We start from the raw sequence: 26,304 nt of genomic DNA on the forward strand, positions 1-26,304 counted from the left end.
TGACACAATCAGGAGCTTAACTGACAGTATTGGAGGCATAAATATGGAGAGTGGTATCATCATGGGGAGCAGTGCCATGCACCATAATCCACATATGGCACGAGGAGCACCGGTCCTGAGTATAGTCATTATACTGGGTAAGGTCAGTTTGAGGCCTTTGGGTAGGCCGGCTCTTCATCATCATTACCCTCTACATATGGGTATGAGGGTCAGTCACACACAGAGATTAAGTTTTGTGAAAAGCATCTTTGGGGTCCCGGCCCCCAATCATACATGACCGCTCTGGAGGGGCTAAAACCAATTGTGGTAACATAGTAGTACGACGGCTGTCTTCAAGCTGAATCATAGAATAGGCCTACTCCAGAGTGGGGAAAGGGTCACGACTCAAAACGTGAGCACAAAGCTGATCTTACTCAACATTTAAGCCTGCCAAAAAATCATAAACCCGAACCTTGTCTTCTCGTTTCCTGAAGTTGGCGACATCGGTGGCTGTAGTGGGCTTAAACTCATAAAAATCCAACTCCTGCCATAGAGAACGTAACTTGGAATTATACTGTGACAGAGTCGGCTCCTTTTGCATCAGTTCATGAACATTCTTGTAGAGTTCGAAAACCTGAGCATCATTCCCAACCTGGGAATAAGTGTCCTGAGCAGCCTTCCAAATCTTAGCAGTGGAATCCAATAGAAGGTAGCCTCGAGCAATCTGGGGCTGCATAGAATTAATAAAAAATGCCAAAACTTTGATGGCAAAAATTCCAGTGACAGAAAGGGATCAATACCTTAAGAAGAGAACTAGAGAGGAGAATAAAAGAAAGAAGAAGAAGAGTGTTCAGACCTGATTTGAAGAGAGAGGGAGGAAGAGGGAGAATTAGTTGGATAACCAAAGCTTCATACAGTAGCAGACACAGCAACGTACAAACAAACTTGTATTCAATCTCATCGTGGGGCTTGTTAGCCCTGCATCTTATTAAAATAAACAAGTCATTACATGAAATCAGGACTCTAAAACAGACTATAACTCTTCCCACGCATGGAAGTTTATCTCTAACATGACTCCCTAATAGAAAGAAGAAAAAAAAATAGCAACAAATTACTATCCTACATTGGAAATCTAACATAACCAATTAAATAGCCACATGACCACTTAAACTGACCCAAACTACTGAACGAAACCACAAATTGAACCACAATTAAAAGAAAAATAAAACTAGCAACCATAGTTGTCAAAGTGTCGCCTAAACGGCGCTTAGGCGTCCAGGCAGTTTTGTTGGGGCCTAGGCGACAGCCGCCTTATTGTAGGGCGCCTTGCAATAGTTTTTAGCCCTTATTTATGCCAAATATCATTTAATTAAATGTTTTTATATTTGTAGTTTCATTTACTTAAGATATTATTCATAAATAAGCAAATACCCCCCTATTTGAATCTAATAAAAATAGTTCAAAAGTAAAATTCCAAAATGATAAAATGTCAACCCCCCAGTTCAAGAAAAAACTGGATTTTCTACGGTAAGCGAAATTTTCAACTTATGCTAGGGTTTTTCTCAAATCTAAAAATTCTATAAATCTTAATATGATAACAACAACAACCATAACCTTATCCCAACTAAATGGGGTCGGCTAAATGGATCTGATAGAGATTAAAACAATAATAGAAAAAAAAAAGAAGTAAAAAGCAATAAATAAATAAAAAAGTTAAAGCAACATCCCAGAGACATCCTCCTACAAGGGTGGGTCGGCTACACGGGTCCTTGTCCTCCAAACAACTCTATCTGCAGTCATAGTAGGATTGAGCTCTATTAGACGCATATCCTTTCTTACCACTTCTCCAATAGTCATTTTAGGCATGCCCTACCTCTTTTAGCTTCGTCAAACTAAATTTGGTCACCCCTTACTGGTGCATCCATGGGTCTCCTTTGTACATGACCATACCACCTCAAGCAGCTCTCACTGAGTTTGTCCTGGATTGGTGCAACACCCGATTCGGTTCTAATAATATCATTTCTTATTTTATCTCTCCTGGTCTTGCCGTACATCCTCCTCAGCATCCTCATCTCCGCTACACTCATCTTATCTATATTACTCTTCTTATCTATATTACTCTTCTTAACTGCCCAACACTCCGCTCCATATGTCATAGCTGGTCTTATTACTGTCCTGTAGAATTTCCCCTTGAGCTTAACAGGCATGCGTTTGTCAGATCACACTTCTGATGCACCTCTCCACTTCATCCATCCTACCTTAATTCTGTGGGGAAACATCATCTTCTATATCGCCCTTCTTGTTAAAGGTTGACCCCAGGTATCTAAAGCAAACACTTTGTAGTAGCTCTCGCTCCTCAAGTTTCACCAATTCATCACCTCTACTGGTTTGACTGAAGTTACACATCATATATTTTGTCTTGGTTCTGCTTAACTTAAAACCTCTTGATTCCAAGCTGGATCTCCATAACTCTAGTTTCGCAATAATCCCTTCGACTGTCTCATCTATCAAAACAATATCATCCGCGAATAGCATACACCGAAGGACCTCATCTTGGACGTGCCTAGTTAGGGCATCCATGATGAGTGCAAACAAATAAGGGCTTAGAGCTGATCCTTGGTACAACCCAATTGTAATTGGGAATTCATTACTTTGGCCCTCTTCAGTTCTAACACTCGTCACCACGCCTTCATACATGTCCTTGATTATATCCACAAGGTTACCTAAGCTCCCTCTCTTCCTTAGGACATGCCAAATGAGTTCTCTAGGGACTCTGTCATAGGCCTTTTCTAGGTCAATAAAGATGATGTGAAGGTTCCTTTTATAAGCTCTAAAAATTTTCGTAAGTCTTCTTAGAAGGTAAATAGCTTCTGTCGTGGTTCTCCCTGGCATAAAACCAAATTGGTTCTCCGATATATCAGTATCTCTTCTTAGGTGTGCTTCAATGATTTTTTCCCAGAGTTTCATGGTATGACTATTAGTTTTATGCCTCTATAGTTATTGCAGTTCTGGATATCACCTTTATTCTTATAAATTGGTTATCCTCCAATCATCTGACATTTTCTTTGTACTCAAAATTTTGTTAAACAGCTTGGTTAGCCAAGATACCCCCCGGACTCCTAAGCTCTTCCACACTTAAATTGGGATCTCATCTGGTCCTGGTGTTTTACCCACCTTCATCTTTCGTAGGGCCTCTTTAACTTTGGCCTCGCCAACTCGTTGTAGATGTCCATGACGTGTGTTGACTCCAAGACTACTCCTAAAAACCAAAAGTGCAGTAAAATATTCATTTGTTTTGATATATAAAGAAATATTTTCATTCAGAGCGATTTTGACAGCATTCGTGCACACCAAATAAGGTTTGACTGAAACATAACTTCTTCAATATAAATCACATTTAAGCAATTTTGGATTTGTTGGAAAGCTGGTTTTGTGCTCTAACTAATACAAAAAGTCTTATGTAAAAATAAAATCATTTGAGTAGTCAAACTTCTTAGAAAATAAGAACATCTCTCTAAATCAAAACAATTAAATTACTTATAGATAAGATCATATTTTCTAAGACTAGCATAAACCAAATGTATGTCTTGATTGTTTCAAACTTCCAATAGCTTGCCTCTTCAGTTCTGCTGTCTTCTAGTTCTATGCTATTTTTTATGACTTTGATGTGGCTTAATATTGATTTTTGATGACTTGATGTGGCTTAATGTTATTTTTTATGACTTGATGTAGCTTAATGTTGATTTTTTATGACATGCGGTGACTTAATGTTGATTTTTTATGACTTGAGGAGGCTTAATGTTGATTTTTGATGGTATAAGGTATAAATTGTAGCATACTAAAATATTGTAGCACACTAAATAATGTTAGAAAAAAGAGAAAATAAAAAATAACACTTGAGAGCGCCTTGGTCGCCTAGGTGACGCCTAGGCAGGCGCCTTGTCGCCTAAGCGCTTAGGCATCTCTCCATCGCCTTGCTGCCTTGCCAATTATTAAATTTTCTATTTTTCTGGTTTTTTCCTATTTCCTGCAATTCTGTTGAGCTAATCTCCCACTGAAATTTCCCTGGTTCGAGTTTAATCTTTCATAAATTAGTATCAGAGCTAAGGTTTCTAACGAAGGACTGTAGAGCCATTACTTTTTCAGTAAGACAGGTTCAAAAGTTGCTGATTTTGTTCTTCTTGTTCAAGTGAAGCCAGAAATGTAACTCAAAATGAACATTGATTGTGTAGTATTGGTTCTTCGTCACTTCCAAACTCAAGGACGAAGTTTTTTTTTTTTAATAGGGGGGGGGAATTGAAGGGAAATCACATAAATGAGCTTATTTTAGTGGGAAAAAAACTTGGGTTGGGTTTTATACATGTTGGTCCAATGGGTTTTCACTATAACAGACCTTTCTGTAATGGGCCTAAAATCAAGGTAAGACGAGGAACAGAATTTAATTTATTATTTAATTTAAGCTGGAGTCCAAGGTAGAATAAGAGATTTTTTCAAGTCTTTTATTGGTCAATTAAATAGCAAGTTTGATTACTAGTTGGGTTTAGGCCAATTCTAGTCATGTTAGGAGTCATATTTTGAGAGTCTATATATTATGTAGCCAGCATTCAGGCACACCAATTTATGAAATAAAGATATTGAGTTTTCTGAATTTTGGCTCTGTGGATTCAGTACTTGCTGGTGTAGATTCAGTGGTGTTACTTGGTGGATTCCTTAGTGGAAGAGTGGATTCTCTTCACTGGCTTTTGGTGGATTCCAAAACCACGGGTTAAGTGGATTCATGCCCCATTAACATATCATCCTATCTATTCTTCTATTCTCTTTCTCTTTCTTCTGCAGATCAGAATTTTTAACCATAGTACCTGGCTACCTGCAGCATACTGTTTACCATATTTTCCAGTTTAGAATTAATTTTAACAAAGAATCTTAGTTGCTGAATTGAATTGTTGATTACAATCTGCATTTTTTATTTCAAATTGTCTTTTATTCACAGGCATAAATTCTGTTCACACACCCTACATTTCGAGTTGAATTTTAGAAGCTTATTTTCAATTCTGATTTATTTGGCTGAAATCTGATCTCAGTTTATTGCTATATCCTCCGAGTGCATCTCTGACTAAAACTCTTAAAGTTTCCTCATCGATTCTGCAGTTTTTGGGTTTCCTAGTTGCAGTAGGATTACTCTATAACTCAAGAGCCTACTGTCAGGACTGAATCAAACTTTACAGGCCTTCTCTAATTACTAGACTGAGCCTTCAATTACAGTTTCAGGCCATCAGAACTCTTCTGCTCAAGTTATTAAATTTTCTATTTTTCTGGTTCTTTCCCAATTTACTGCAATCCTGATGAGCTAATCTCCCACAGGAATTTCCCTGGATCGAGTATAGCCTTCATAAATCAGAATGCCAGCCAATCCTGACGCCAATTGGATGAATTGCCTAATCCACTAACAAGCTTGGACAAGCCAATGCCAAACAACTTATGAAATTCAATAGAATCATCCATAGTCATGATTTCAAGGATCAGAGTGCCAGCCAATTCTAGCCAAGATTGGAGGAAATCACCTGATCCACTAGCAAGGTTGAACAAGTCACTTGGGAAATTCAATGGGATTTTGCATCGGACAGGATTGATGCCAATCCAAGTCAACAGGGTGATCAATATCTAGATAGTTGATCCTTGAAACCAGTCTGTCTAACCAAGTTTTTCTTTCCTAATTTTTGCCTATGGGCCTTTGAGGCAAGCTGCCTACTCATATGTTTCATTTTTCCTAATTTCTGGCTCTGAGTTAATGACAAATATTGTATGCATGAGAACTAAATGGAGATAGGTGAAGAGATGAAATGAGTATATTTGTGACTTACTAAATAGAGGTAGGTCGAGTAGAAATGACCCGGACGATTGCATTATTCAACAAGGAACCACACACCATACATATGTACGAGAGGTTAGTGTAGTGGAAGTTAAAGAAGCCTTAAAAAAGATGAAAGCAGGCAAGAAAACAGGCTCAGATGAGATTCCAATTGAAGTGTGGACAACCATAGGAGGCTGTGAGGTATATTAGTTAACCAATCTATTTAATAGATTATGAAGACAAAGAAGATGCCAAATGAATGGAGGAGAAGCATTGTAATCCCAATCTACAAAAATAAAGGTGATATCAAAAGCTGCAATAACTATAGAAGTATAAAGCTAATGAATCACACTATGAAACTTTGGGAGAAGGTTATTGAAGCCCGTTTGAGAAGAGAGACTCTTATCTCGGTGAACCAATTTGGCTTTATGTCAGGTAGATCCACAATAGAAGTTATCTATTTATTGAGGAGGCTCATTGAAAGATATAGAGATGGTAAGAAGGATCTTCATATGGTATTTATTGACCTGGAAAAGCCTATGACCGAGTGCCTAGAGATTTAATCCAGCATGTTTTAGCGAAGAGAGGGGTGTCAAGTAAATATGTGGATATAATTAAAGACATGTATGAGAATGTGGTGACTAGTGTGAGATCTGTGGGAGGTCAAGGCAAGAAATTCCCAATTATAATTGGTTTACATCAGGGATCAGCCTTAAGCCCTTCTCTATTTGCGCTTATCATGGACGACCTAACCAAGAGCATTCAAGATGAGATCTCGTGGTGTATACTCTTCGTCGATGATATTGTTTTGGTGGATGAGACAAAAGCAGAGATTAATGCTTAATGGAGATCAACCTTGGAAACCAAAGGCTTTAAGAATAGTAGAGCGAAGACGGAATATATGACGTGTAATTTTAGTCATACTATGATGGATACTGACATGGTGTGAATTGGGGAAAAACAGATGCCGCAAAGCACCTATTTTAGATATTTGGGGTCAATCATAATAAGGAAGATGACATAGATGATGATGTTTCAGAGAGAATTAAAGTGGGATGGATGAAGCGGAGAGGTGCGTCCGGAGTGTTTTGTGTGACCGATGTATTCCTTTAAAGCTTAAAGGAAAGTTTTATAGGACTGTTGAACGATCGACTATGATGTATGGGGCAGAATGTTGGGCATTTAAGAAGTATCATATTGAGAAGCTATGTGTAGCACAGATGAGGATGTTAAGATGGATGCGCGGAAAAACTAGGAAGGATAAAGTAAAGAATGAGCGTATTAGAGCTGACTTGGGAGTTGCCCCGATAAATGACAAGCTCCGAGAGAGTCGTTTGAGGTGGTATGGTCATGTTCAACGGAGGCCTAGGGACACCCTAGTAAGGAGGAGTAATACGATCCCGATTTAAGGAGTTAAAAGAGCTAGGGGCAGACCTAAAATGACTATACAAGAAGTTGTGAGGAAGGACATGCACTACGCATAGTCTAAGTCTTGTACAAAGTATGACCTTAGACGGAGCCTATTGGAGGGCAAGGATCAATGTAGCAGGCCCATTTAGCTGAGATTCTCCTGACTTGCTGGGATGTGCCTCGTTCCTCTTACTTCCATCTTTCATTTTTCTTTTTATTTTCCATCTTTCATTTGTCATTTTACAGTTTTCATTTCTCATCTCATTTCCCATCTCTTCATTCCCCTTTTTCTGTTTAGACCTCAGTTATCCCTACTTTGTTTTGTTTGGATCCATAAGTTGCAAATGGTGTAAGGATCAAAACAAGAGAGGAGAGGAGACAGTACGAGGTGAGAAGAGAAGAAGATGTGCAACCAAATGTTAGCGAGAGAAGATTCCTCTCCCCTAGTTGATTTACTAGCATCAAGAGAGAATTACAGACACCTCCCTAGGGAGGTAAAAGTTAAAAAAAGTAAAATTACAACATAAGACAACAAGATACTAAACTAGTGCCCAAACTACCCTTATTAAATAAACTTTAATTCTCCCCCTCAAGCTGGAAAATAAAAGTCATACATTCCTAGCTTGTATGTAAGGGCACTAAACTAATTAGGGATGAGCCCTTGGTAAAGATGTCAGCCAATTGATCGTCTATCTTAACAAAAGGAGTAAAAATGTAGCCAAAGTCAATATTCTCCTTGATGAAATGTCGATCCACTTAAATATGTTTTGCCCTGTCATGTTGCACAAGGTTGTGTGCTATACTTATGGCAGCCTTGTTATCACAATGGTGCCTTAGTATCAAATCCCAACTCTTGGACCAGCCGTCTCAACCATAGAAGTAAACCACTCCATAAGCCATAGCCCTGAACTCTGCCTCTGCAACTAGATCTGGCCACAACATGTTTTTGCTTCTCCATGAGACCAGGTTACCTCCCACAAATGTACAACATCCTGATGTAGACCGTCTGTCAGAAACTGAACCAACCCAATCCGAATCAGTGTAGCCCTCTATCCTTAAATGATTGTGCCTGCCATATAATAGTCATTTTCCTGGGGTGGACTTCAAGTACCTGAGGATACAATACACAACATCCAAATGCCCACTCCTGGGGGCATGCATAAATTGACTCACAACCCCAACTGCATAGGTGATATATGGGCGAGTCAAAGAGAGATAGATCAGCTTCCCTACCAGCCTCTGGTATTTTCCTGCATCAACAAAAGAAGGGCCATAGTCTTCTCCTAGCTTGTGGTTTTGCTCAATAGGAAAACATGTTGTTTTGCAACCCAACATCTCTGTTTTCTTCAATAAGTCCAAAACAAATTTCCTTTGACATATATCGATTCCCTTTTTAGATCTTGATACTTCAATTCCCAAGAAATACTTCAAGGATCCTAAATCTTTAATCTCAAACCGTTGGGCCAAGTAGGTCTTCAGTCTAGCAATCTCAACCCTGTCATCTCCAGTCACCACAATTTCATCAACATAAACAATAAGGGTTGTGATGGTACCATTACCTCGTCGGGTATATAAAGTGTGGTTAGCTTAGCTCTGAGAATATTCATTCTTCAAAATGGCTTGTCTAAACCTCTCAAGCCAAGCCTTCGGGGACTGTTTGAGACCATATAGTGCCTTCTTGAGGAGGCAGTTTCCCTTCAGCTGAGGGATACTTTAAGATGGGTGGAGTCTGCATGTACACTTTCTCTTCTAGATCACCATGGACGAAAGCGTTCTTCACATCCAACTGATAATTTGGTCAATCTTTAATAGCGGACAAAGATAAGAGAATTCTTATTGAGTTGTGCTTAACCACAGGAGCAAATGCCTCCTAATAATCAATCTTTCTTTTCTAGATCACCATGGAGGAAAGCATCCTTCACATCCAACTGATACAATGGCCAATCTTTATTAGCGGACAAAGATAAGAGACCTCTTATTGAGTTGTGCTTAGCCACTGGAGCAAATGTCTCCCAATAATCAATATCATACACCTGACTATATCCTTTGGCAACCAACATGGCCTTGTATCTCTCAACTATACCATCTGATTGGTAATTGACTGTATAGACCCATTTGCATCCAACTAGAACTCTCCCCCTGGGAAGATCAACCAGTTTCCAAGTGCAGTTCTTTTCAACTGCCAGCATTTCCTCAGACATGGCCCCAGTAACAATCTTGGGAATGGAAATGGAGAAAGCGCAACAGTTAAAGCAACAACTCTGAGAGATAGAGCATTATAGGAGACAAATTGGGCTATAGGGTTAGTCCAAACTCTCTTTCCCTTTCAAATAGCAATGGGAAGATCTAACTCAGAGGGACGAGGAGTGTTACCTGAGTAAGGAATGTGGATCTCAGGATATGGATCCTTTCTAATAGCAATGGAAAGATCTAACTCAAAGGGAAGAGGAGTGTTAGCTGACTAAGGAATGTGGATCCAAAGAGGACTCTTGGCAGGTCTTTTTCTTCTTTCCCTTTCTTTTGTACACAATTAATACTTTCTCCTTACCAGAACCAACACCTGAATTATCACAAGTATCAACAATATCCAACTCTTTATGTTTCCCAACATCTGGTTGAAATAGATGAATAGGCATGGGGAGAAGAAGAGGGATGGCATCAGTAGCCTCTTAACTCCTACTATTCTCCCCTGAAGAGGATGCTGATAAAGAGCAAAAAAAGTAACAAACTCAAAGAAGGTGACATCTTTGGAAAGAAGTCGTCAGCGACAAGAGAGATGGTAGCACTTATAGCCTTTGGAAGAGAATGAATACCCAAGAAAGACGCATTTAAGGGCCTTGGGATCAAGCTTAGTACTAGCAAATTTATGGACACGGACGTAACAAACACACTCAAACACCTTAGGGAGGAAGAGAGAAAGCAAAAGTCTAAGGAGACAATGTTTCCAAAGGGGATTTGGAGCCAAGAAGTTTAGGCACACAGTTGATTAAAAAGGCAACAATAAGAAGGGCATCAGACCAAAAGGTTTTGGGGATATGCATGCCAAATAGGAGACTCCTGGTGACTTCCAACAAACGGTGATTTTTTCTCTCACCTACCTCATTCTGTTGAGGTATGTCAACACAAGCAAGTTGATGGATAATGTCATTGGTAGTAAAAAAAGTTTTGGAGTCCACCATACATATACTCCCCCACTTTATCAAACGAACAATTTTAATTCGAGTGCCAAAATGAGTACAAATCAGCTGATAAAGGCATCGTAGACATCACTCTTTTGTTTCATAAAATAAGTCCAAGTGAACAAGGAAAAGTCATCAACAAATGAAACAAAATATCGATAACCAAACAAAGAAGTAGTAGGAGCAAGCCCCCAAACATCCGAATGCACAATATGGAAAGGAACATTAGATCTATTACCATGATAGGAACATGGTTCGAAATATCGCTTAATTTCGTATATCTCGAGATTACCGAGATGCGAAATCAGGTCGAAATGAAAAAATACCATATTTCGTCGATATCTCAATATCTCACGAGATATCGACGAAATATGGTATTTTGGCTTAAAGTGTCACGTGAAGGGGGGCTTTAATACAATATTTCGCAGATTTCGGTCCATATTTCGACCAAGAGCTGCATTTGCTAAGGAATTTCAGTCTTTTGCCTATTCTTCCACTCTTTCAAGCTCTCATCCATCACTCTAGCCATTGTTCAAGCACATTGTTGTCGGATTTTCGCCGGTAAACTCATCGGAGGGTCATCTAAGCTCATCATCCAAGCCTTTTTCCACTATTTAAGATAAATTCTATTCCTCTAAAACTATTTTTTTGAAAAGACTATGTACAAATTTTGTTGGATGGTGATGATATTAATATATGTTAGACACCGGAGGCCGATCTATAGCCTCACAGTCATAGTTGTCACGGCGTCACGGCGATCCAAGTCGGTGGAGGGGTGTCACGTCGATATATCGACATGTCGCCCGCCATGGCGTTGCCATGGCGAGCATGTCGACCATGTTTTATTTTTTATTTTCTCTATTTTTAATGTGTTAATAGATGTATACTCAAGCCATGTTTTATTTTTTCTCTATTGTTTCTCAAGTTTTAAGAAGAAAATTCAGAAATCGAAGAAGAAATCGAAGAGGGAAAGGAGAAATCGAAGAGGGAAAGAAGACAGGAAGAAGAAATCGAAAGAAATTGAAGAGGGAAAGAAGAAATCGAAGAGGGAAGAAGAAATCGAAGACAGGAAGAAGAAATCGAAGAGGGAAAGAGAGTCAGGAAGAAGAAATCAAAGAGGGTCGCCATGGCGTAGGTCGCCATGCAGCCCTCTCCAGCGCCAGGACGCCATGACAACTATGCTCACAGTGTCGAAATTTTTTTTCCATATGTATTTTTTTTTTTTTTTTTTTTCTAGTTTTAAAAATTCATTTTCCTACATTTAAAATAGGAAATAATTAGGGATAATATGACTTGGATGGTAATGAATTAAATATATGTTAGACACCAATGGCCGATCTACGGCTTCACGGTGTCGGATTTATTTTTCTACTCTTAAATAATTATTTTTTTCGAAAATTAAGAAAAATATATAAAAAAGGAAGAAAAAAAACAGAAATAAATAAGGAAAAATATGAGTTTTAAGTTTAAAAAATAATGAAAAGATATGAAAGTTATTTCTATATGTTTTGAAATGCATTACATGTATATTATGTGTACTAATTTTTGGTTTTATTGTGTTAGGTCAATACTTATATTAACATTATATATAAAAAATTGGTTTTAATTATGTGAAAAATATAAGGGTTAGGGGAAAACTATTAAAAAACTATACAAGTGTATTAGTAATCTAAAAGTGTCAATTGAAGTGCATCTGCATTAAGTATTTTAATTATTTGTGTTACTTATATTGCAATAAACAAGTACCATTATGGCGGATCGTGATAGACAACGTGCGAAGGGCAAGCAAAAGGTGGGGGAAAGTAGTCAACAAAGGGGGCTGAGGGAACAAAGAGAACAGAGGGAACAAGAGAGACTGCCACCAAAGATAGGGGTGACATTGCATGGTTACATGGCACTCCCATTGATGGGGATAAGAGAAAATCTATATGTAACTATTGTCACATGCAATTTATCGGAGGTGGGTCCAGTAGACTTAAACAACATCTGACTGGAGGATCTAAAGATGTTGTAGGTTGTCATATGGTCCCTACTGAAGTAGCCAGGGAGATTGGTGATAGTTTGAGGGGAAGAAAGAAGAGGAAGGCTGACAAGCAAAGAATAAGAGAACAACTTGAGGATACGAGTGAGGAGTTCGATGGGAGGAGGAAGACAATACAATGATGATGATGATGATGATGATGACATTGCGTGCACGATGACATACAAACAAGCAGAGGAGGCTAGGGATTTTAGGCGGACTGTTTCAAGGAGTAGAGTAAGTTTTCAAGATGATCGCGAGGACAAAGAGTAGGGGGTAGTGGAGGAGCTGGCAGTTCTGGAGGTCCTAGAACTTTGAATCCTTTTAAAAGATCACAAAGTGTGAGGGCAGCCCCAACACCTCTACCAGTACCAGTACCACCATCAACATCTAATCCTAAATTGCATAAGAAGAAAGGAAGCAGTCAACCCAGAATCAAAGGAGCATGGAAGGGGATGAAGGGATTGGTTAAACAATCAATAGCTAAGTGGATGCCATACCATACCATACCATCCCAGCAAACACTGCACAAGGCCCCCATTATGATACCATGATAGATACCATTGCAGAGGCTAGCCCAAGATTCAAGGGCCCTACCCCATATGAGGTAATGAATGTTTATCTACCTCAACAAAAGAGTGAGATTAATGAGTACATTAGTGAGATGATGAATATGTGGGAGACACATGGGGTGACTATAATGGCAGATGGATTGACTGGGCCTACAAGAAAGTCCATCATCAATTTCATGGTTTATTGTGATAGGAGGACAGTGTTCCTCAAATCTATGGATGCATCCAAAGAGATAAAGGATGCAAAATATATTTACAGATTGTTAAAGGAAGTAGTGGAAAAAGATGTGGGTATTGAGAATGTTGTCCAGTTATAGCAGAGATGGAAGTAACTTCAAGTGGCGGTGAGAAGATGATGAACAATAGTAAGTATCGGCTCTTCTGGACTCCTTTTGCAGCCCATTGCATTGACTAAATGCTAAAAGATATGGGAAAGTTAAAATTGGTGAAGACTGTGGTTGAAAGTGCAAGACAAGTCACCAACTTTGTATCCAATCACTCCTATGCATTCAATCTATTGAGGGAAAAATGTGGGGGTGACTTGGTTAGGCCTGGCATCACAAGATTTGCCACCAACTACATTGCCCTCAAAAGCATTGAGACAAAGAAGGCCGGGCTGACAAGCATGTTTGCTTCTGAGGAGTGGTTTGAATGGAAGGGTTCCAAGACTGCAAATGGGAGGGAACACAAGCAACGATGTCATCTGAGGATTTCTGGACCAAACTAAGCAAAGTGGTGAAAGTTTTAGAGCCAGGAGTTAAAGTTCTACATGTTGCTGACTCCGCTCTAAAGGGCCCAACCATGCCAATCCTATATGCTGCAATAGACTTGATGAAAGATAATGTCTATAGTGTGGCTCCTCGCAGTAGCAAACACTTCTTAGATATCATAAATGCTCGCTGGGAGAATCAACTTATGCATCCACTGCATAAGGCTGGTGAGTAAATTTGTTTTATGTTTACCAATTCATAGTATTATTATTTACTAATTACCTATGCATTTGACAATACCTCTATTCTATATGTCATATTTCAGCATACTACTTGAACCCTAAATATCAATATAACAATAGGCTTGGGTTGGAAACTCAACTTATTGATGCTGTGAAACAAGTAGTAAAGAAGTTGGAGCCAGATGGTGCACTACAAGCAATTTGCAACAATGAGGTGAGTTCATTTGGAAACTCAACTTATTGATGCTTTCAAATAAGTAGTGAAGAAGTACTTACTAATTTTACACATGGGTGTAGATCAAGGTATTTAGGGATGCATTGGGAAGTTTTGGAACTGAGGCTGCGATACAAGGCAGAGCACGTGGTGATGCTGGTAATTCTTTTAAGTTTTAAATTACATATGTATTGAAATTTGAAAGTTGAAAGTTGAAACAACATTTGACACATGTCTTTTTTGTTGTAAACTTGTAATGCAGCTGAATGGTGGGTGTTGTATGGGGAATCGGCTGAAAACTTAAGAAGAATAGCAATTAAAGTCCTTGCCCAAACATGTTCTGCATCTGGTTGTGAGAGGAACTAGAGTACCTTTGCACTCATCCACTCCAAGAGCGCATGACGATTGGGGTCTCAACGTTTATCGACATGGTGTATATGCTCTACAACTTGAGGCTGAAAGCGCAACACATACGCATGGGACATGAGGGACAGAGGGGCACCATTGATCTAGCGACATCTTTCAAGTTGACTCGGGCGATGAGGACCCTATTGTGGATTGGGTAAGGGATAGAGGTGAGCCAGTGTTGGATGAGGAGGGAGGTAGGCCCGACCCATGATACCGAGATTGGTCTGATGTGAGCGAGTATATGGTGGCGACAGGTCGATAGATGCGAGGAAGCCTCACCCATACCATTCCAGCCCTGGTGGCAATGTTCTGCGATGATGAAGACTGGTCTAAGTCCTCAAATGATGATGATGGTGATGATGGTGATCTTGGTGGTGGTGATGGTGATCTTGGTGGTGGTAATCTTGGTGGTGGTGATGTTGGTGGTGGTGATCTTTGGTGAAGAATTTGACGGCATGCGAGGCGTTATGTGGTAGGCCAGGAGGCCCAGGATACGGCACTGTAGAGCCACTCCGATTCACCTGGAGAGACAGTTCGATCATGCCACACAAGATACGGACCACGGAGCACGTGCCCCGCACCCCCACCTCGAGAGGCCCCTACATACATACAACAGAAGCGTAGGGGTCGACAAACACGTTCGCAACTGATCACATGGACATTGATAACCTATCTAGCTCTGTTGGTGGTTTGAGTATGGGTGATAGGGAGGGAGGACCGACTGGGCATTGGCGTACCCCATCTTTTGACGCACAAACCACTCCATTGGCATCGGATTATGGTGCATCACAACCTTACGGTGGATATGGATATGGATCATCATCATATGGGCAGTTTAGTGGGGTAGGGGACTATGACTACCAGTCCCAGTCCCAGGGACATATTGGATCATCTTTTGTAGATAACATCTTTGCATACCCTAGCGGACCTAGCTACCAACCTCACCAGCCATACATGCAGCCAATGCCATCGCCTCTTGCGCCGGCGCCAACATCATATCACAGTGGATCATCTTCTTCACGGACTGGATCGATTGGTAACCCTAGTTTATATCCTAGGATAGGTTACCTACAGTATGTTGATTCCATTTACGTGACACTTGTGGATGACTAGACTTGTTTCTTCTCCGATTCTATATCGTGGTCCACATATGTCCTTGAAACAGAGAGAGCAATGGACGTCGACTCCAGCGAGGCATGAGTGGGATTGATCCAGGGAGGCACAAGAACTACTATTAGCGATTTAGCACTTGTAATTTGTAACTTAAGTTGTGATTTCATTGATCTATGAACTTGTGAGTTGTGACTTGCAAGTTGCGAGTCTTGTGACTTACTAACTTTGACACTTAGTGTATTGCCTTTAAGGCTTTAAGCGAGTTATTGAATATTATGGAGTTTATGAGAATCATGGTACTCATCAATGTGTATTGGCTTTAACTTGATATGTGATGAAGTTAAATACTATTATTAAATATTAATTGCCTAATCTATGTGTATTTAACTATTTATACATTAGGGTCGGCGACCGTATGTCAATCAAGGGTGCAAGCCCAAAACACCAATTTGAATTCACATTTTTACAATTTTATGGTTTAAATGTGTTTATTAAGCTTCAATAAGGCTGTCCATGAAGTTTCAGGCCTAGATATGGCCAAAAACCCCCGAGATGGACCCCCGAAATATTGCAGAAAAAATGCAATATTTCGGTCATATTTCGCGATATCTCGGATATTTCGGATATCTCGGTAGGCCCGAGATAGCGATATATCGCGAGATATAGTACTATGGATAGGAATAAGGAAAACGACAATGTTTAGCAAACAAACAGGGTTCGCATTTAAATACATGGGAAGGAGGAATGGAAGAAAACAAGTGTGGCAATTTTTTCCTCATAACACCAAAAGAAAGGTGGCCCAAACGTTGATGCCACAACATCACAGAGTCAATGGAACGAGAGTCACTAAGCCCAGACGCGTAGGACTGAGCAATAGGTAAAGGGGATGTTCCTGGATCAAGAAGGTAGAGTCCCTTTTTCTCACGTCTACTGCCAATAATCCTCTTTGTCACCAAATCCTGAAAAACAAAATAAGATGGAAAAAAAAAAGTAACACAACAATATAAGGATCTGATTAGGTGGCTCACAGATAAAAGGTTAGTGTTAAACTTAGGAACATGAAGAACGGAGTCGAGGGAAGTAGAAAAAGAAACGCGGACACTACCCATACCAGAGATAAAATAAAGAGAACCATCAACGACCCTAACCTTTTCCTTACCATAACAGATAAAGTAGGAGTCACAACATTGGGATATGTCGGTCATATGGTTAATGGCTCCGGAGTCAATGACCCACGAAGAGGCAACGGAAGGAGCAGATGTAGAGGCTTGTAAGGTGGAAGCTAAAGAATCTGGCACTGTCGGTGTAGAAGAACAGCCATTCAGATATGACATAACCTTGCGAAATGTTGAAATATCATCCTGACTGAGAGAACTGGCGCTTGTTTGTAGTCCAAATGGATATCCCATAGGTTCAACCTCAGTTATCATAGTGTGTGCTCTAGTTCCCCCTCTCTTGCTGCCATGCATACTAAGGGGGAAGCCATAAAGTATCCAACATCTCTCTCTCTCTCTAGTGTGCCCAGATTTCCCATAGTGATCACATCCCTCGGGATGGCACTTGGCCTCTTCCTCTGACCTTTGACATAATGTAGGAACACACGTAGAAAGTGGGGATGATACCCAACCAAATGGGAAGTACACTCTACCCAAAAAATTCTTCTCAATATGCAGAAAAAAAACTCCAGCAAATAGGTAACCATAAAAACTTGAAGAAAAACAACTCACACATACCCTTCACGATTTAACTTCATTCCATGACCATATATAGGTCCCAAATGATCACCAACCAATAGCAACTAAACTCACCATAAAAAATGTTTTGAGCAAAATGTTGGGCAAAAATACAAATCTGGCAGTACCTAGTAGTAGGGGTGTAAATGAATAGCCGAAATCCGTTTCCGAATCCGTGTCCGTATCCGTTTAGTACTATCCGAATCCGTCCGAAAGCTAAATGGATGCGGATACGAATAGGCTATTGCTATCCGAAAAGCTATATTTACATGTAAACGGATAAGATATCTGATCCGTATCCGTTTAGCATTATCCGAATCCGTCCGAAAGCTAATCGGATGCGGATGCGGATGCGGATATAGCACTATCCGAGCCGAATCCGATCTGCTTACATCCCTACCTGGCAGCTTGGAGGAGGATGAGTTGTTCTCCACCAACTCACCTCTTCAGTAACCTAGGCCATGGGGGGTTGAAAGCCACCCCTTGGGCGACTCTAGCAAGCCTAGACCCATTCCCATATATTGCTCGATGGAGGAGAAATCAGAATAATTTCCCAGAACTGGTGGTACTGTAGCAGCAGTATAAAAAGGAGTTGCAGTCCTTGAGCTTTCCTCCCTAGCAAGCAAGCTTTTGGGGGGTTGAAAAAGAAGCCTATGGTGACTACAATGAACCAAGACCCAACTTCAACAGATGCAGGATGAAAGAGAAAGAAGCTGTGAACTCAAGAGCTGGCGGTAACCCAGTTTGAACTGTTGTTCCTTGTTGATTTGAGCTTCAAACAGCCAAATCTTCGCATGAATACCTGTGCTACCATAGTCTTCATCAAGACATATGGCATGATCCCTTCAATGTTTTAACATAGCAGCCCCTTCCTTGGAACCCCTTTGTAACCTAGGGTTCCAAAGAGATAGAGGAGGCGGAGAGCTTGTAGGACGACTCTCAAACCAGAACCAGAGAGTGCTCTGATACCAAGTTAGAAATGGTGTGAGGATCGAATCAAGAGAGGAGAGGAGAAGGTAGAAGGTGAGAAGAGAAGAAGAGAAGAAGATGTGCACCGAATGTTAGGGAGAGAAGATTCATCTCCCATATTTGATTTATTCACATCAAGAGAGAATTACAGACAGCTCCCTAAGGAGGTAAAAGGTAAAAAAAGTAAATTACAACATAAGACAACAAAATACTAAATTAGTACCCAAACTACCCTTGTTACCTAAACTCTAACACCATGTAGCCGACCCCATTAAGTTGGGATAAGGCTGAGTTTGTTGTTGTTGTATGCATGAGAATGATATAGAACAAAAATTGAATGGATTCAAGAGGTGGATGGTTTGTATCCATACCATAGTTGTCACGGCGGCATGGCGGTCCAAGGCGGTGGAGGCATGTCTATGCGCTTAGGCGGTAAAGCAGCCACCTAAGCGGCGCCTAAGCGGTAAAGGCAGTCCAGTGTTAGTTTTCCCCCTCCCCCCCCCCCCCAAACACTCAATACATGATGGCATGATGTGCCTTATATCATTAAAAATTAAATTTAAGCCACCTCAAGTCATCAAAATGAAAAATAATACATGATACATTAAAATTCAGAATAATCAAACATCATAAATTATTTAAAAATCTAAAAGAAAAAACACAAAGTCAAAAATGAATAATCAGCATTCTCTTATATATTAATCAGTTAATCACTAATCAATAATCACTAAGTCCTAGATAAAAAACTAACAATTATCATCATTTCATAAAAGACATAGTTGCAGCAGGTGTTAGTACTACAGAGAAGAAGAAGAAGCAGCAGTTCAACAAAGCAAAAAAAAAAAACAGAGAAGCAGCTGCAGCAGGAGGCGTTACAGACTACAGAGAAGAAGAAGCTGCAGTTAAACAAAGAAAAAAAATTAAACAAAACAGAGAAGAAGAAGCAGCAGTTATGCAAAGAAAAAAAAACAGAGAAGCAGCAGCAGCATGCGTTACAAACTACAGAGAAGAACAAGAGCAGTTAACCAAGCATTCAAGCAAAAAAAAAAAAACAGAGAAGCAGCAGCAGGTTAGTGCTTTAAAGTGAAGAAGAAGCAGAGCAGCTATCAAGGCAAAAAAGAAAAAGAGAAGCAGCAGCCGGCGATACCAAAAAAAAAAAAAAAAGAGTAGAAGAAGAAGACGACGACTATGGAGTTGGAAGAAGCTTACCTTGCCAGAGATGAAAGAAGCTTTGCCGCCTTTGTCTAAGTCTAGTTGCCGGAATAGTGCCGGAATAGAGGAACTAGGAAGAAGCTTTGCCGCCTTCGTTTGCGCAGATTTCGCAGAGAGAAAAAACTGGTTGAGGATTTTCACTTTTTTTTAACTTTTAGCTTTTTAGGGATTTCAGTTTTGTATGATCCCATGTAGCAGCATTACACGAAATACTTTTACATCAACAAATAAAAAGCAAAGAAACAGAATAAAGGAATAATGCATGAAAAAAAAACCACTCAAGAGAGGCAGCCGACTTGACCACATGGCGCACCAAGGCGTCGCTTTAACCGCCTTGGCGACGCCTAGTTGGTCAAGGCGGATGCCTTTCGTGACTCTAATTAAGCGTACCATAGCTTAGCCGTTTGGATTCCCGCTTGGACGCCAAGGCGGCGCCTAGGCGACGCCTTGACAACTATGATCCATACTACCTGGTTGTGAAGCTGTCATTTGAGAAATTTAAAGGGGGGAAGTCATGTAGAAATTTCTTGCATGGGAATTGCCTTGAACAATATGCTTTGGATTGAGATCTAAGTAACTTTGAAAATCTTCTGATGGGTAAATGAGATTTGGCATATTCAAAATGCTACAAATTCTATAGAGGTAGCACCGTAGCAGACAGCATTATGGCGGGGAACCTAAATGGTAAAGTGAATCATAATAAAATTTTCCATGCTTAAAAAATCCTTTAGTTAAGATTTTACCTATCGAATAGCGACAACTTTAAAATCGTAAATGCCATTTAGTAATGTTTTGAAATTAATTTAGAAGATGGTGGGAAGGAAGTAAGTGCTTGTAATTGTACGTTCTTCCTTAATAGTTTTGGCTAGGTTTTCCGATTGGGTAGAATATAGTTAAGCCGATATGTCTCAGCATGCATGAAGTTTTTCAGCTAGCCTCTGGGATTGAAAGCCTACTCTTGCTAATTTAACAACAGTGAGTTCCAGAAGCAAGCTAGAGACTAGAGTATCACAGACTAGCAGCTCCACCCCAAACCCCCTCACCACTAAAAAACTGAAAAATTAATGCTTCACATCAACATAATATAGACCATTTCAATTGCATCCTTACCTGGAAATTGATAGCTCTTTTCTGAAGATCCTGAGGCAACAGTGGATGCTGATGGTATTTCTCATCCAAATACTGTAAAACACAAGGATAACCATGATAAATTCCAATGGAAGTGTCAGAGCCTACATTCATGACAAAGTATTAAGATAAATATGGCAAAAAAGCAGGGTACAATTAAAGTAAGACGAGAATATTAGTGTCCACTGACCATTAAGATGGCAAAAGAGTCGGCAAGTACTATGTCCTCATCCACCAGCACCGGCACATAATTAAGAGGATTTAACTTCGAATAATCTACACTTGAGCACAGGAATAATTACTCAGAAACTTATATGAAATGAGAAATAAATAAATAAAGCAAAAGGAACCAGCGTGTATCCAATAAGTTCAAGCCATAACTTCCAATCATGCAATGTGAAGTTGAAACAGAAACAACCTCAAAAAATGAGTATGACCAAGATATCCATGCATAATAAGTGCTAACATAAACATACCATGTCTTCGCATCATTGGTGCAAATGAGCAATAACATGGATTTACTTTCAGAATCATTCTAAAATAATGCAGGTGACTCCAAGATAAACTTCTTTAACTTTTAGGGTCTGGCCTGATTTTCAAACAGCACTTATGGATACATTTTATGGGGAATGCTGCTTTTCATATCAGATGGGGGGGTTTCAAAAGACTGCAGCAGCAGATTTTTCTATGACCAATCACAATTACAATAACGTTTCACGCATCCATCTATTCTCCTGACAGACTGGCATGTGTATGCAAGGAAGTAATGGGCTAAGTTTCAGAGGAAACTGGAGCTCTATAGTGCGGGAGGAGAAATGGATATAATTGTAACAATTTTCAACATTGATTCTTTTGACACCACATTGAAATGCTTTTACCCTTCATAGGTTGAGAAGTCAATGCTCATGCAGGCCAGGCATTCTTACATGCATAAATACATACGCGAATGCAACACACTTGAATGAAAGAAACATATAAGTTCCTCACCAGAACTGAATTGCTCTCCTTTCAACAGGTTCACTGCCTTGTACTCGTACTTCAACCCTTTATCCGCCCGAAATAGAGAAAAGAAAAGAACCAAACTTAGTCATCATAACCCAGTAAAAGAAGAAAAGAAGTCAATCTTCCTTTTCTCTTCTCCGTGAGAAAAGGGAGAAGAGGAAAAAGAATAACAGGATAGTGTCAAGGCTAAAGAAAAATGATCATTAATCAAACAAACGATTGAGATAAATATTAACAGACAAATGGACCAAAACTAGGGTTCTTCTTAGTTAAAAGCTAACAATCTGGTCGATTGTGCAGTATGGCTATCAATTGGTGTCGCGAAACGAAGAGTTTCCCACTGGAAAACATATGTAGTGGACCACCAAGCGTAGATTAGTGGTGCCGAGGAGAGGTTTTTCACCTTTTAAGTTAAGTGCGATGCGCACGCGCCAGGAGCACGAGCTCCGCCAGTAGGAATAGAGCTTCAGCTTCGTCTGCTCTTGAAGTATCGAAACGCCAGCGTTCTTGGCCTAAGGAGAAGCAACAAGAAACCATATATACGGCCTGATAATGAGCAACGAGAGGGAATAACAAACTAGACATTCAAATCTTAGAATTTAATCTAAGGAAACCTAAGCCGCAGCTCGATAGCGGGAAAAGGAACGCTAGCGAGCGAGAGAGATAATAAGAGTGAGAGTATAACGTACCATGGTGATTTCCTCTGCTGCAGGCCTGCGGCTACCTGGAAGGGATCAATGGAAACGATATAGAAGTTAAATCGAGATTGTCAGCTATTTCAAGCGCTTAAAAACTTTCATTATGAACCATGTTCTCCCTTACCGTCTTCCTCCCTCCTCCCTACTTCTGATCCTCAAAGTTGGCTGTGTCTGTGTACTGCCCAGATATCCCCCCTCCCTTTTTGCTTAGCTCACCCTTAACCAGCTTTTCCTCTCTCATTGTGTAGCCACCTTTCCGTTTAATTGTTTTCTTTCTTTCGTTCTTTCTTTTTTTTTTTTTTTATGAAACAAAGTGTAATCACACATACCACACACCAATCCCAAAAGGTTAACCGACTTTTGGGAATGGCGGTCCTCTTTATCTTTTTTTGTTTCTTTAGGGTTTTTTGTTTGTCGTCACTCATGTGAGGTCTTGAGCTTCCCTCCTTTATTGCTGGGATCCACTCTTATTACACCCCAAACCATTCCCTAGGAGGATTAGGTAGGTGACCCGAATTACACAGTAGCGATCCGCCAAACCCCAAAGATCTAAAAGTTGTTAATCCATTCACAAACATACACACATCCACAATAATGCAAAATGTAAAACACAAAGTGTTGCGGAAAACTAATATTTATATTAAGCTTTTAAGGAAACTAAAAGGAAAGCATATATACAACCATCATTGTCTTAGTTCTCTCTCTCTCTCAACAATAGCAGTCCCAACTCTATCCAACCAAGCTTTATAAAAGAATATAAATAGGACAAGGCAACCCGAACCCCAAAACAAAGCTATATAAAAGAGGGATCCCTAATATAACCAAAAAGAATCCCATGGTCAGAAATAGAGTCAACTGCCTACCCATCATAGGTCCTCATCAACTATCACCTAAAAGACTTGCACCAGTGGTATGACCTCCGTCTGTGTCCACACCAATACTGTCATAATAACCATGGCCCGTCTCCGCGAGATGAGCCTCCCCACCACAAAGACATCCACCTGTAGGATCATCTAACAAAAGCATATACAAAAGAGTGTGAGCTCCACCGAGCTCGTGAATGAAACATAACCATGCATGCACAGGCAAGCACAACCATATGAGTCTTACATGAAATGCAGTTCATTTTATCTATTAGCCACCTAACATCACAACTAAGGCGGGTAAAGTGCTACTACAATCCCCGATACATGTATCCCTGGTGCGGGCTTTTAACCCCTTCCCGCGATACACCCATTGAGTTGTCAAAGAGGACCGATTAGCTCCCACATCAGTCACCAAGATCAACCCGACCAACCCTTTGGGATTAACATACGAGGCACCCATCCTCATTTCAATATAACATCTTTCTTTTACTGGCATTTAGCGGCAATCCATACCAAACACATCGAACAATATCCGAATTATTGTGAGTGGGTTTTGGGTGATTATTTGGGTTTGTTAAATAGTAAATATTCATTTTCATACCATGATTACTAAACATCTTGCATAATTGCATTATTTGTCTAAATTGTGTGAACTAATTCGAATATGGATATGTGAATAGCTTTAACTGTATCGGGTTACGGTGTCGGGTGTACCGGTACTGGAACCCCTGAAATGTTTATGGAAATCATTGACTGTCATCCTGCTCTATATGTGCCATGCCATGCTGGTATCCGGGTACTAGATGGAATGGAACATTGATGCACTCGAAATACCTCTCGGGGCGATAGGACTCGCGTGTAGTATATTTGTGGTTAGGATTTGTGCTCCCTTATGCTACAACCCTTACCAACAGATGTTTATGTGTTGGATAGTCAGAGCACCTGTTGCCTGTGGGGGGAGAGAGGCTAGGTCAGGGGTAGTAATGGCTATCGGGGTCCGTCACTGGGTGATTTTGGTGGCTTCGACCGGTGTAATCTCCCTTGTGATAATTAAAGTTTCATTGTCGCGATAAGTTAAGTGACTCACAGTGTCTCCCAAGTTATCATAGTAGCATATACCTAACTTAGATTTGTGTGCTATGTGGAAAAAATGAATTTTAACGTGAGCATGCATCATAAATTGTTTGTAATTGTGTGTGGTGTCTATGTGCATTCCCCTTTGCTCTCTCACTAGCTTGTGGAGCTAACCTCGTTGCGCAACCTCTTTTAGTTGATATGCAAGTAATCTTTTGATGTGCTCTTTTTTATGTGAATCGAGTGGAGCTAGTGATTGGACTTGGATGTTGATGAACAAGGATGGTGCCCTTGGGGCATAATCTTACTCTTTGCCATGTTTATCTTCGTCGTGTACAAAGTCTGTGCATACCTTGGAGTAATTACTTGATGGTTAAAGGAAAATTGTAACTACTGTATACGCTATCATTAGCCAATAAACACCTTGTAACTAATTGATTTTAAATTGATTTACGCTTTCGCTGACTTTGATCTATCTTGGAATGTGTCATTCCGTTGGTTTTCGCACTCTGATATTATTATGTTTTTAATATTGGTTATAGACTATGGATTGGGACACTGTATCTATGATCCTGGTAGTTTTTTGGATGACATTTGTCGTCCTAGTCACCCCTTTTCTTATACTTTATCCTTTATTGGAATGGGGACGTAACAATAAGAGACTAAGCAGTCGATCACTCTAGAATTAGAAAACAAAACCTGCATCTTAAAATAATCTTTCCACAGAATGCACAGGCCACCTTTTGCTCTAGTGGGAGGGACAGTAAAAATACCATTCAAGTTGAGACTCCTCCTGATCCGCTCCATCTTTCGGTCATCACTCTTTGTTTCCATTAAAAAAATCACCTCTGCCTTCTCCGATTTGGAGAGGTGTGTTTGAGTTAAAATAATACCGCAAGCGTACGGGTCAATCGTAGCTACGGGTCGAACACGAGGAGATATGTGCCACTCTATTTAACTAACTTAAAAGTAATGCAAAGTGAACCAAATTAAAGTGTTAAATTAAACTAATTAAATTAATGAAAATTAATGCATCCTAACTCATAAGCATCTAACAAAATTAAGGGATTAAATTGACGTCCTAACACATGAACATCTAACCTATCAAACTAAAGCGAATTGAAAGGAATAACAAAAACACAACCACACTTCATAATCACATAAAAATAAATAAGGGAATAAAAGTGCATCCACATACTACAACCATATAAAAAAAATAAAAGAAATAGAGGGAGAAGAAGAAGAGGATAGAGAGAGATAGAGGAAAGGGAGAATGAGATTAAGGGTTTAGAGAATGAGATACCTTGATGTGCTTGAATACTTGAATAAACTCACCATGGCTTCCTCTTCTAAATCTCCATGTCTTGTCATCAACATAGGAACTTAGACTAGGAAGTTTTAAACTAAAACTATTACAACCATTAAACTAGACTTATGAAATCAAAACTAAGAACTTAAGCCAAAAATAGGAAAAGAAGAGAAAATTTCACTAAGTGAATGAAATAAAAATTACACTAAAAAACTGAATTAAAATTGAACTAGAAACTAACTAAAAACTGAACTAAAAAACTACTCACTCCTTACAACCCAGAGGGTAAAGGGTATTTATAAGAGGAAGAGAGGAGAAGAGAGAAGAGGGAAGTGTAGGAGAAATATTCCCTAAGAAAAGAGAATATTCTCTTCTCCTTCCTCTTTTACAATGCATTGAATCCTAAGAAAAAAGAAAAAAATAGAAAGAAGAAGAAGAGAAAATTGTTTACATAGACTTCTATTTCAGAAAAGTAAACTTTCAATTCTAACAAGTGCTTCCTTTTCTTTGTAGATATCTTCTCCAAGCAATAAAATCAAAGCATCTTTGATTTTTCAACTTTCCATAGGTGAGAATATCTTTCAAAATAAGTCTATCCCAAGTAGAATTCCAGAA

The 26,304-nt window shown here is 39.7% G+C and overlaps 1 protein-coding gene across 3 annotated transcripts in view; it reads right to left on the reverse strand.

Annotated features, from left to right (window-relative positions):
* Nucleotides 1-22,473, reverse strand: part of LOC122672890 (glutathione S-transferase zeta class-like) — a 121,061-nt gene extending 98,588 nt beyond the window's left edge. For all 3 annotated transcript variants that reach the window (XR_006334503.1, XM_043870400.1, XM_043870398.1), the window contains exons 1-5: nt 22,432-22,473; nt 22,146-22,254; nt 21,728-21,784; nt 20,931-21,016; nt 20,723-20,794 (exon numbers count right to left, since the gene is read on the reverse strand). Coding sequence is in view for 2 of the 3 variants with exons in the window: in XM_043870400.1 (XP_043726335.1) it covers nt 20,723-20,794; nt 20,931-21,016; nt 21,728-21,784; nt 22,146-22,254; nt 22,432-22,434 (327 nt within the window). In the remaining variant the exon portion in view is untranslated. The remainder of the gene's footprint in view (nt 1-20,722; nt 20,795-20,930; nt 21,017-21,727; nt 21,785-22,145; nt 22,255-22,431) is intronic.
* Nucleotides 22,474-26,304: the final 3,831 nt, after the last annotated feature.

The sequence above is a fragment of the Telopea speciosissima genome, chromosome 8 (assembly GCF_018873765.1).
Source record: "Telopea speciosissima isolate NSW1024214 ecotype Mountain lineage chromosome 8, Tspe_v1, whole genome shotgun sequence".
Classification (NCBI taxonomy): domain Eukaryota; kingdom Viridiplantae; phylum Streptophyta; class Magnoliopsida; order Proteales; family Proteaceae; genus Telopea; species Telopea speciosissima.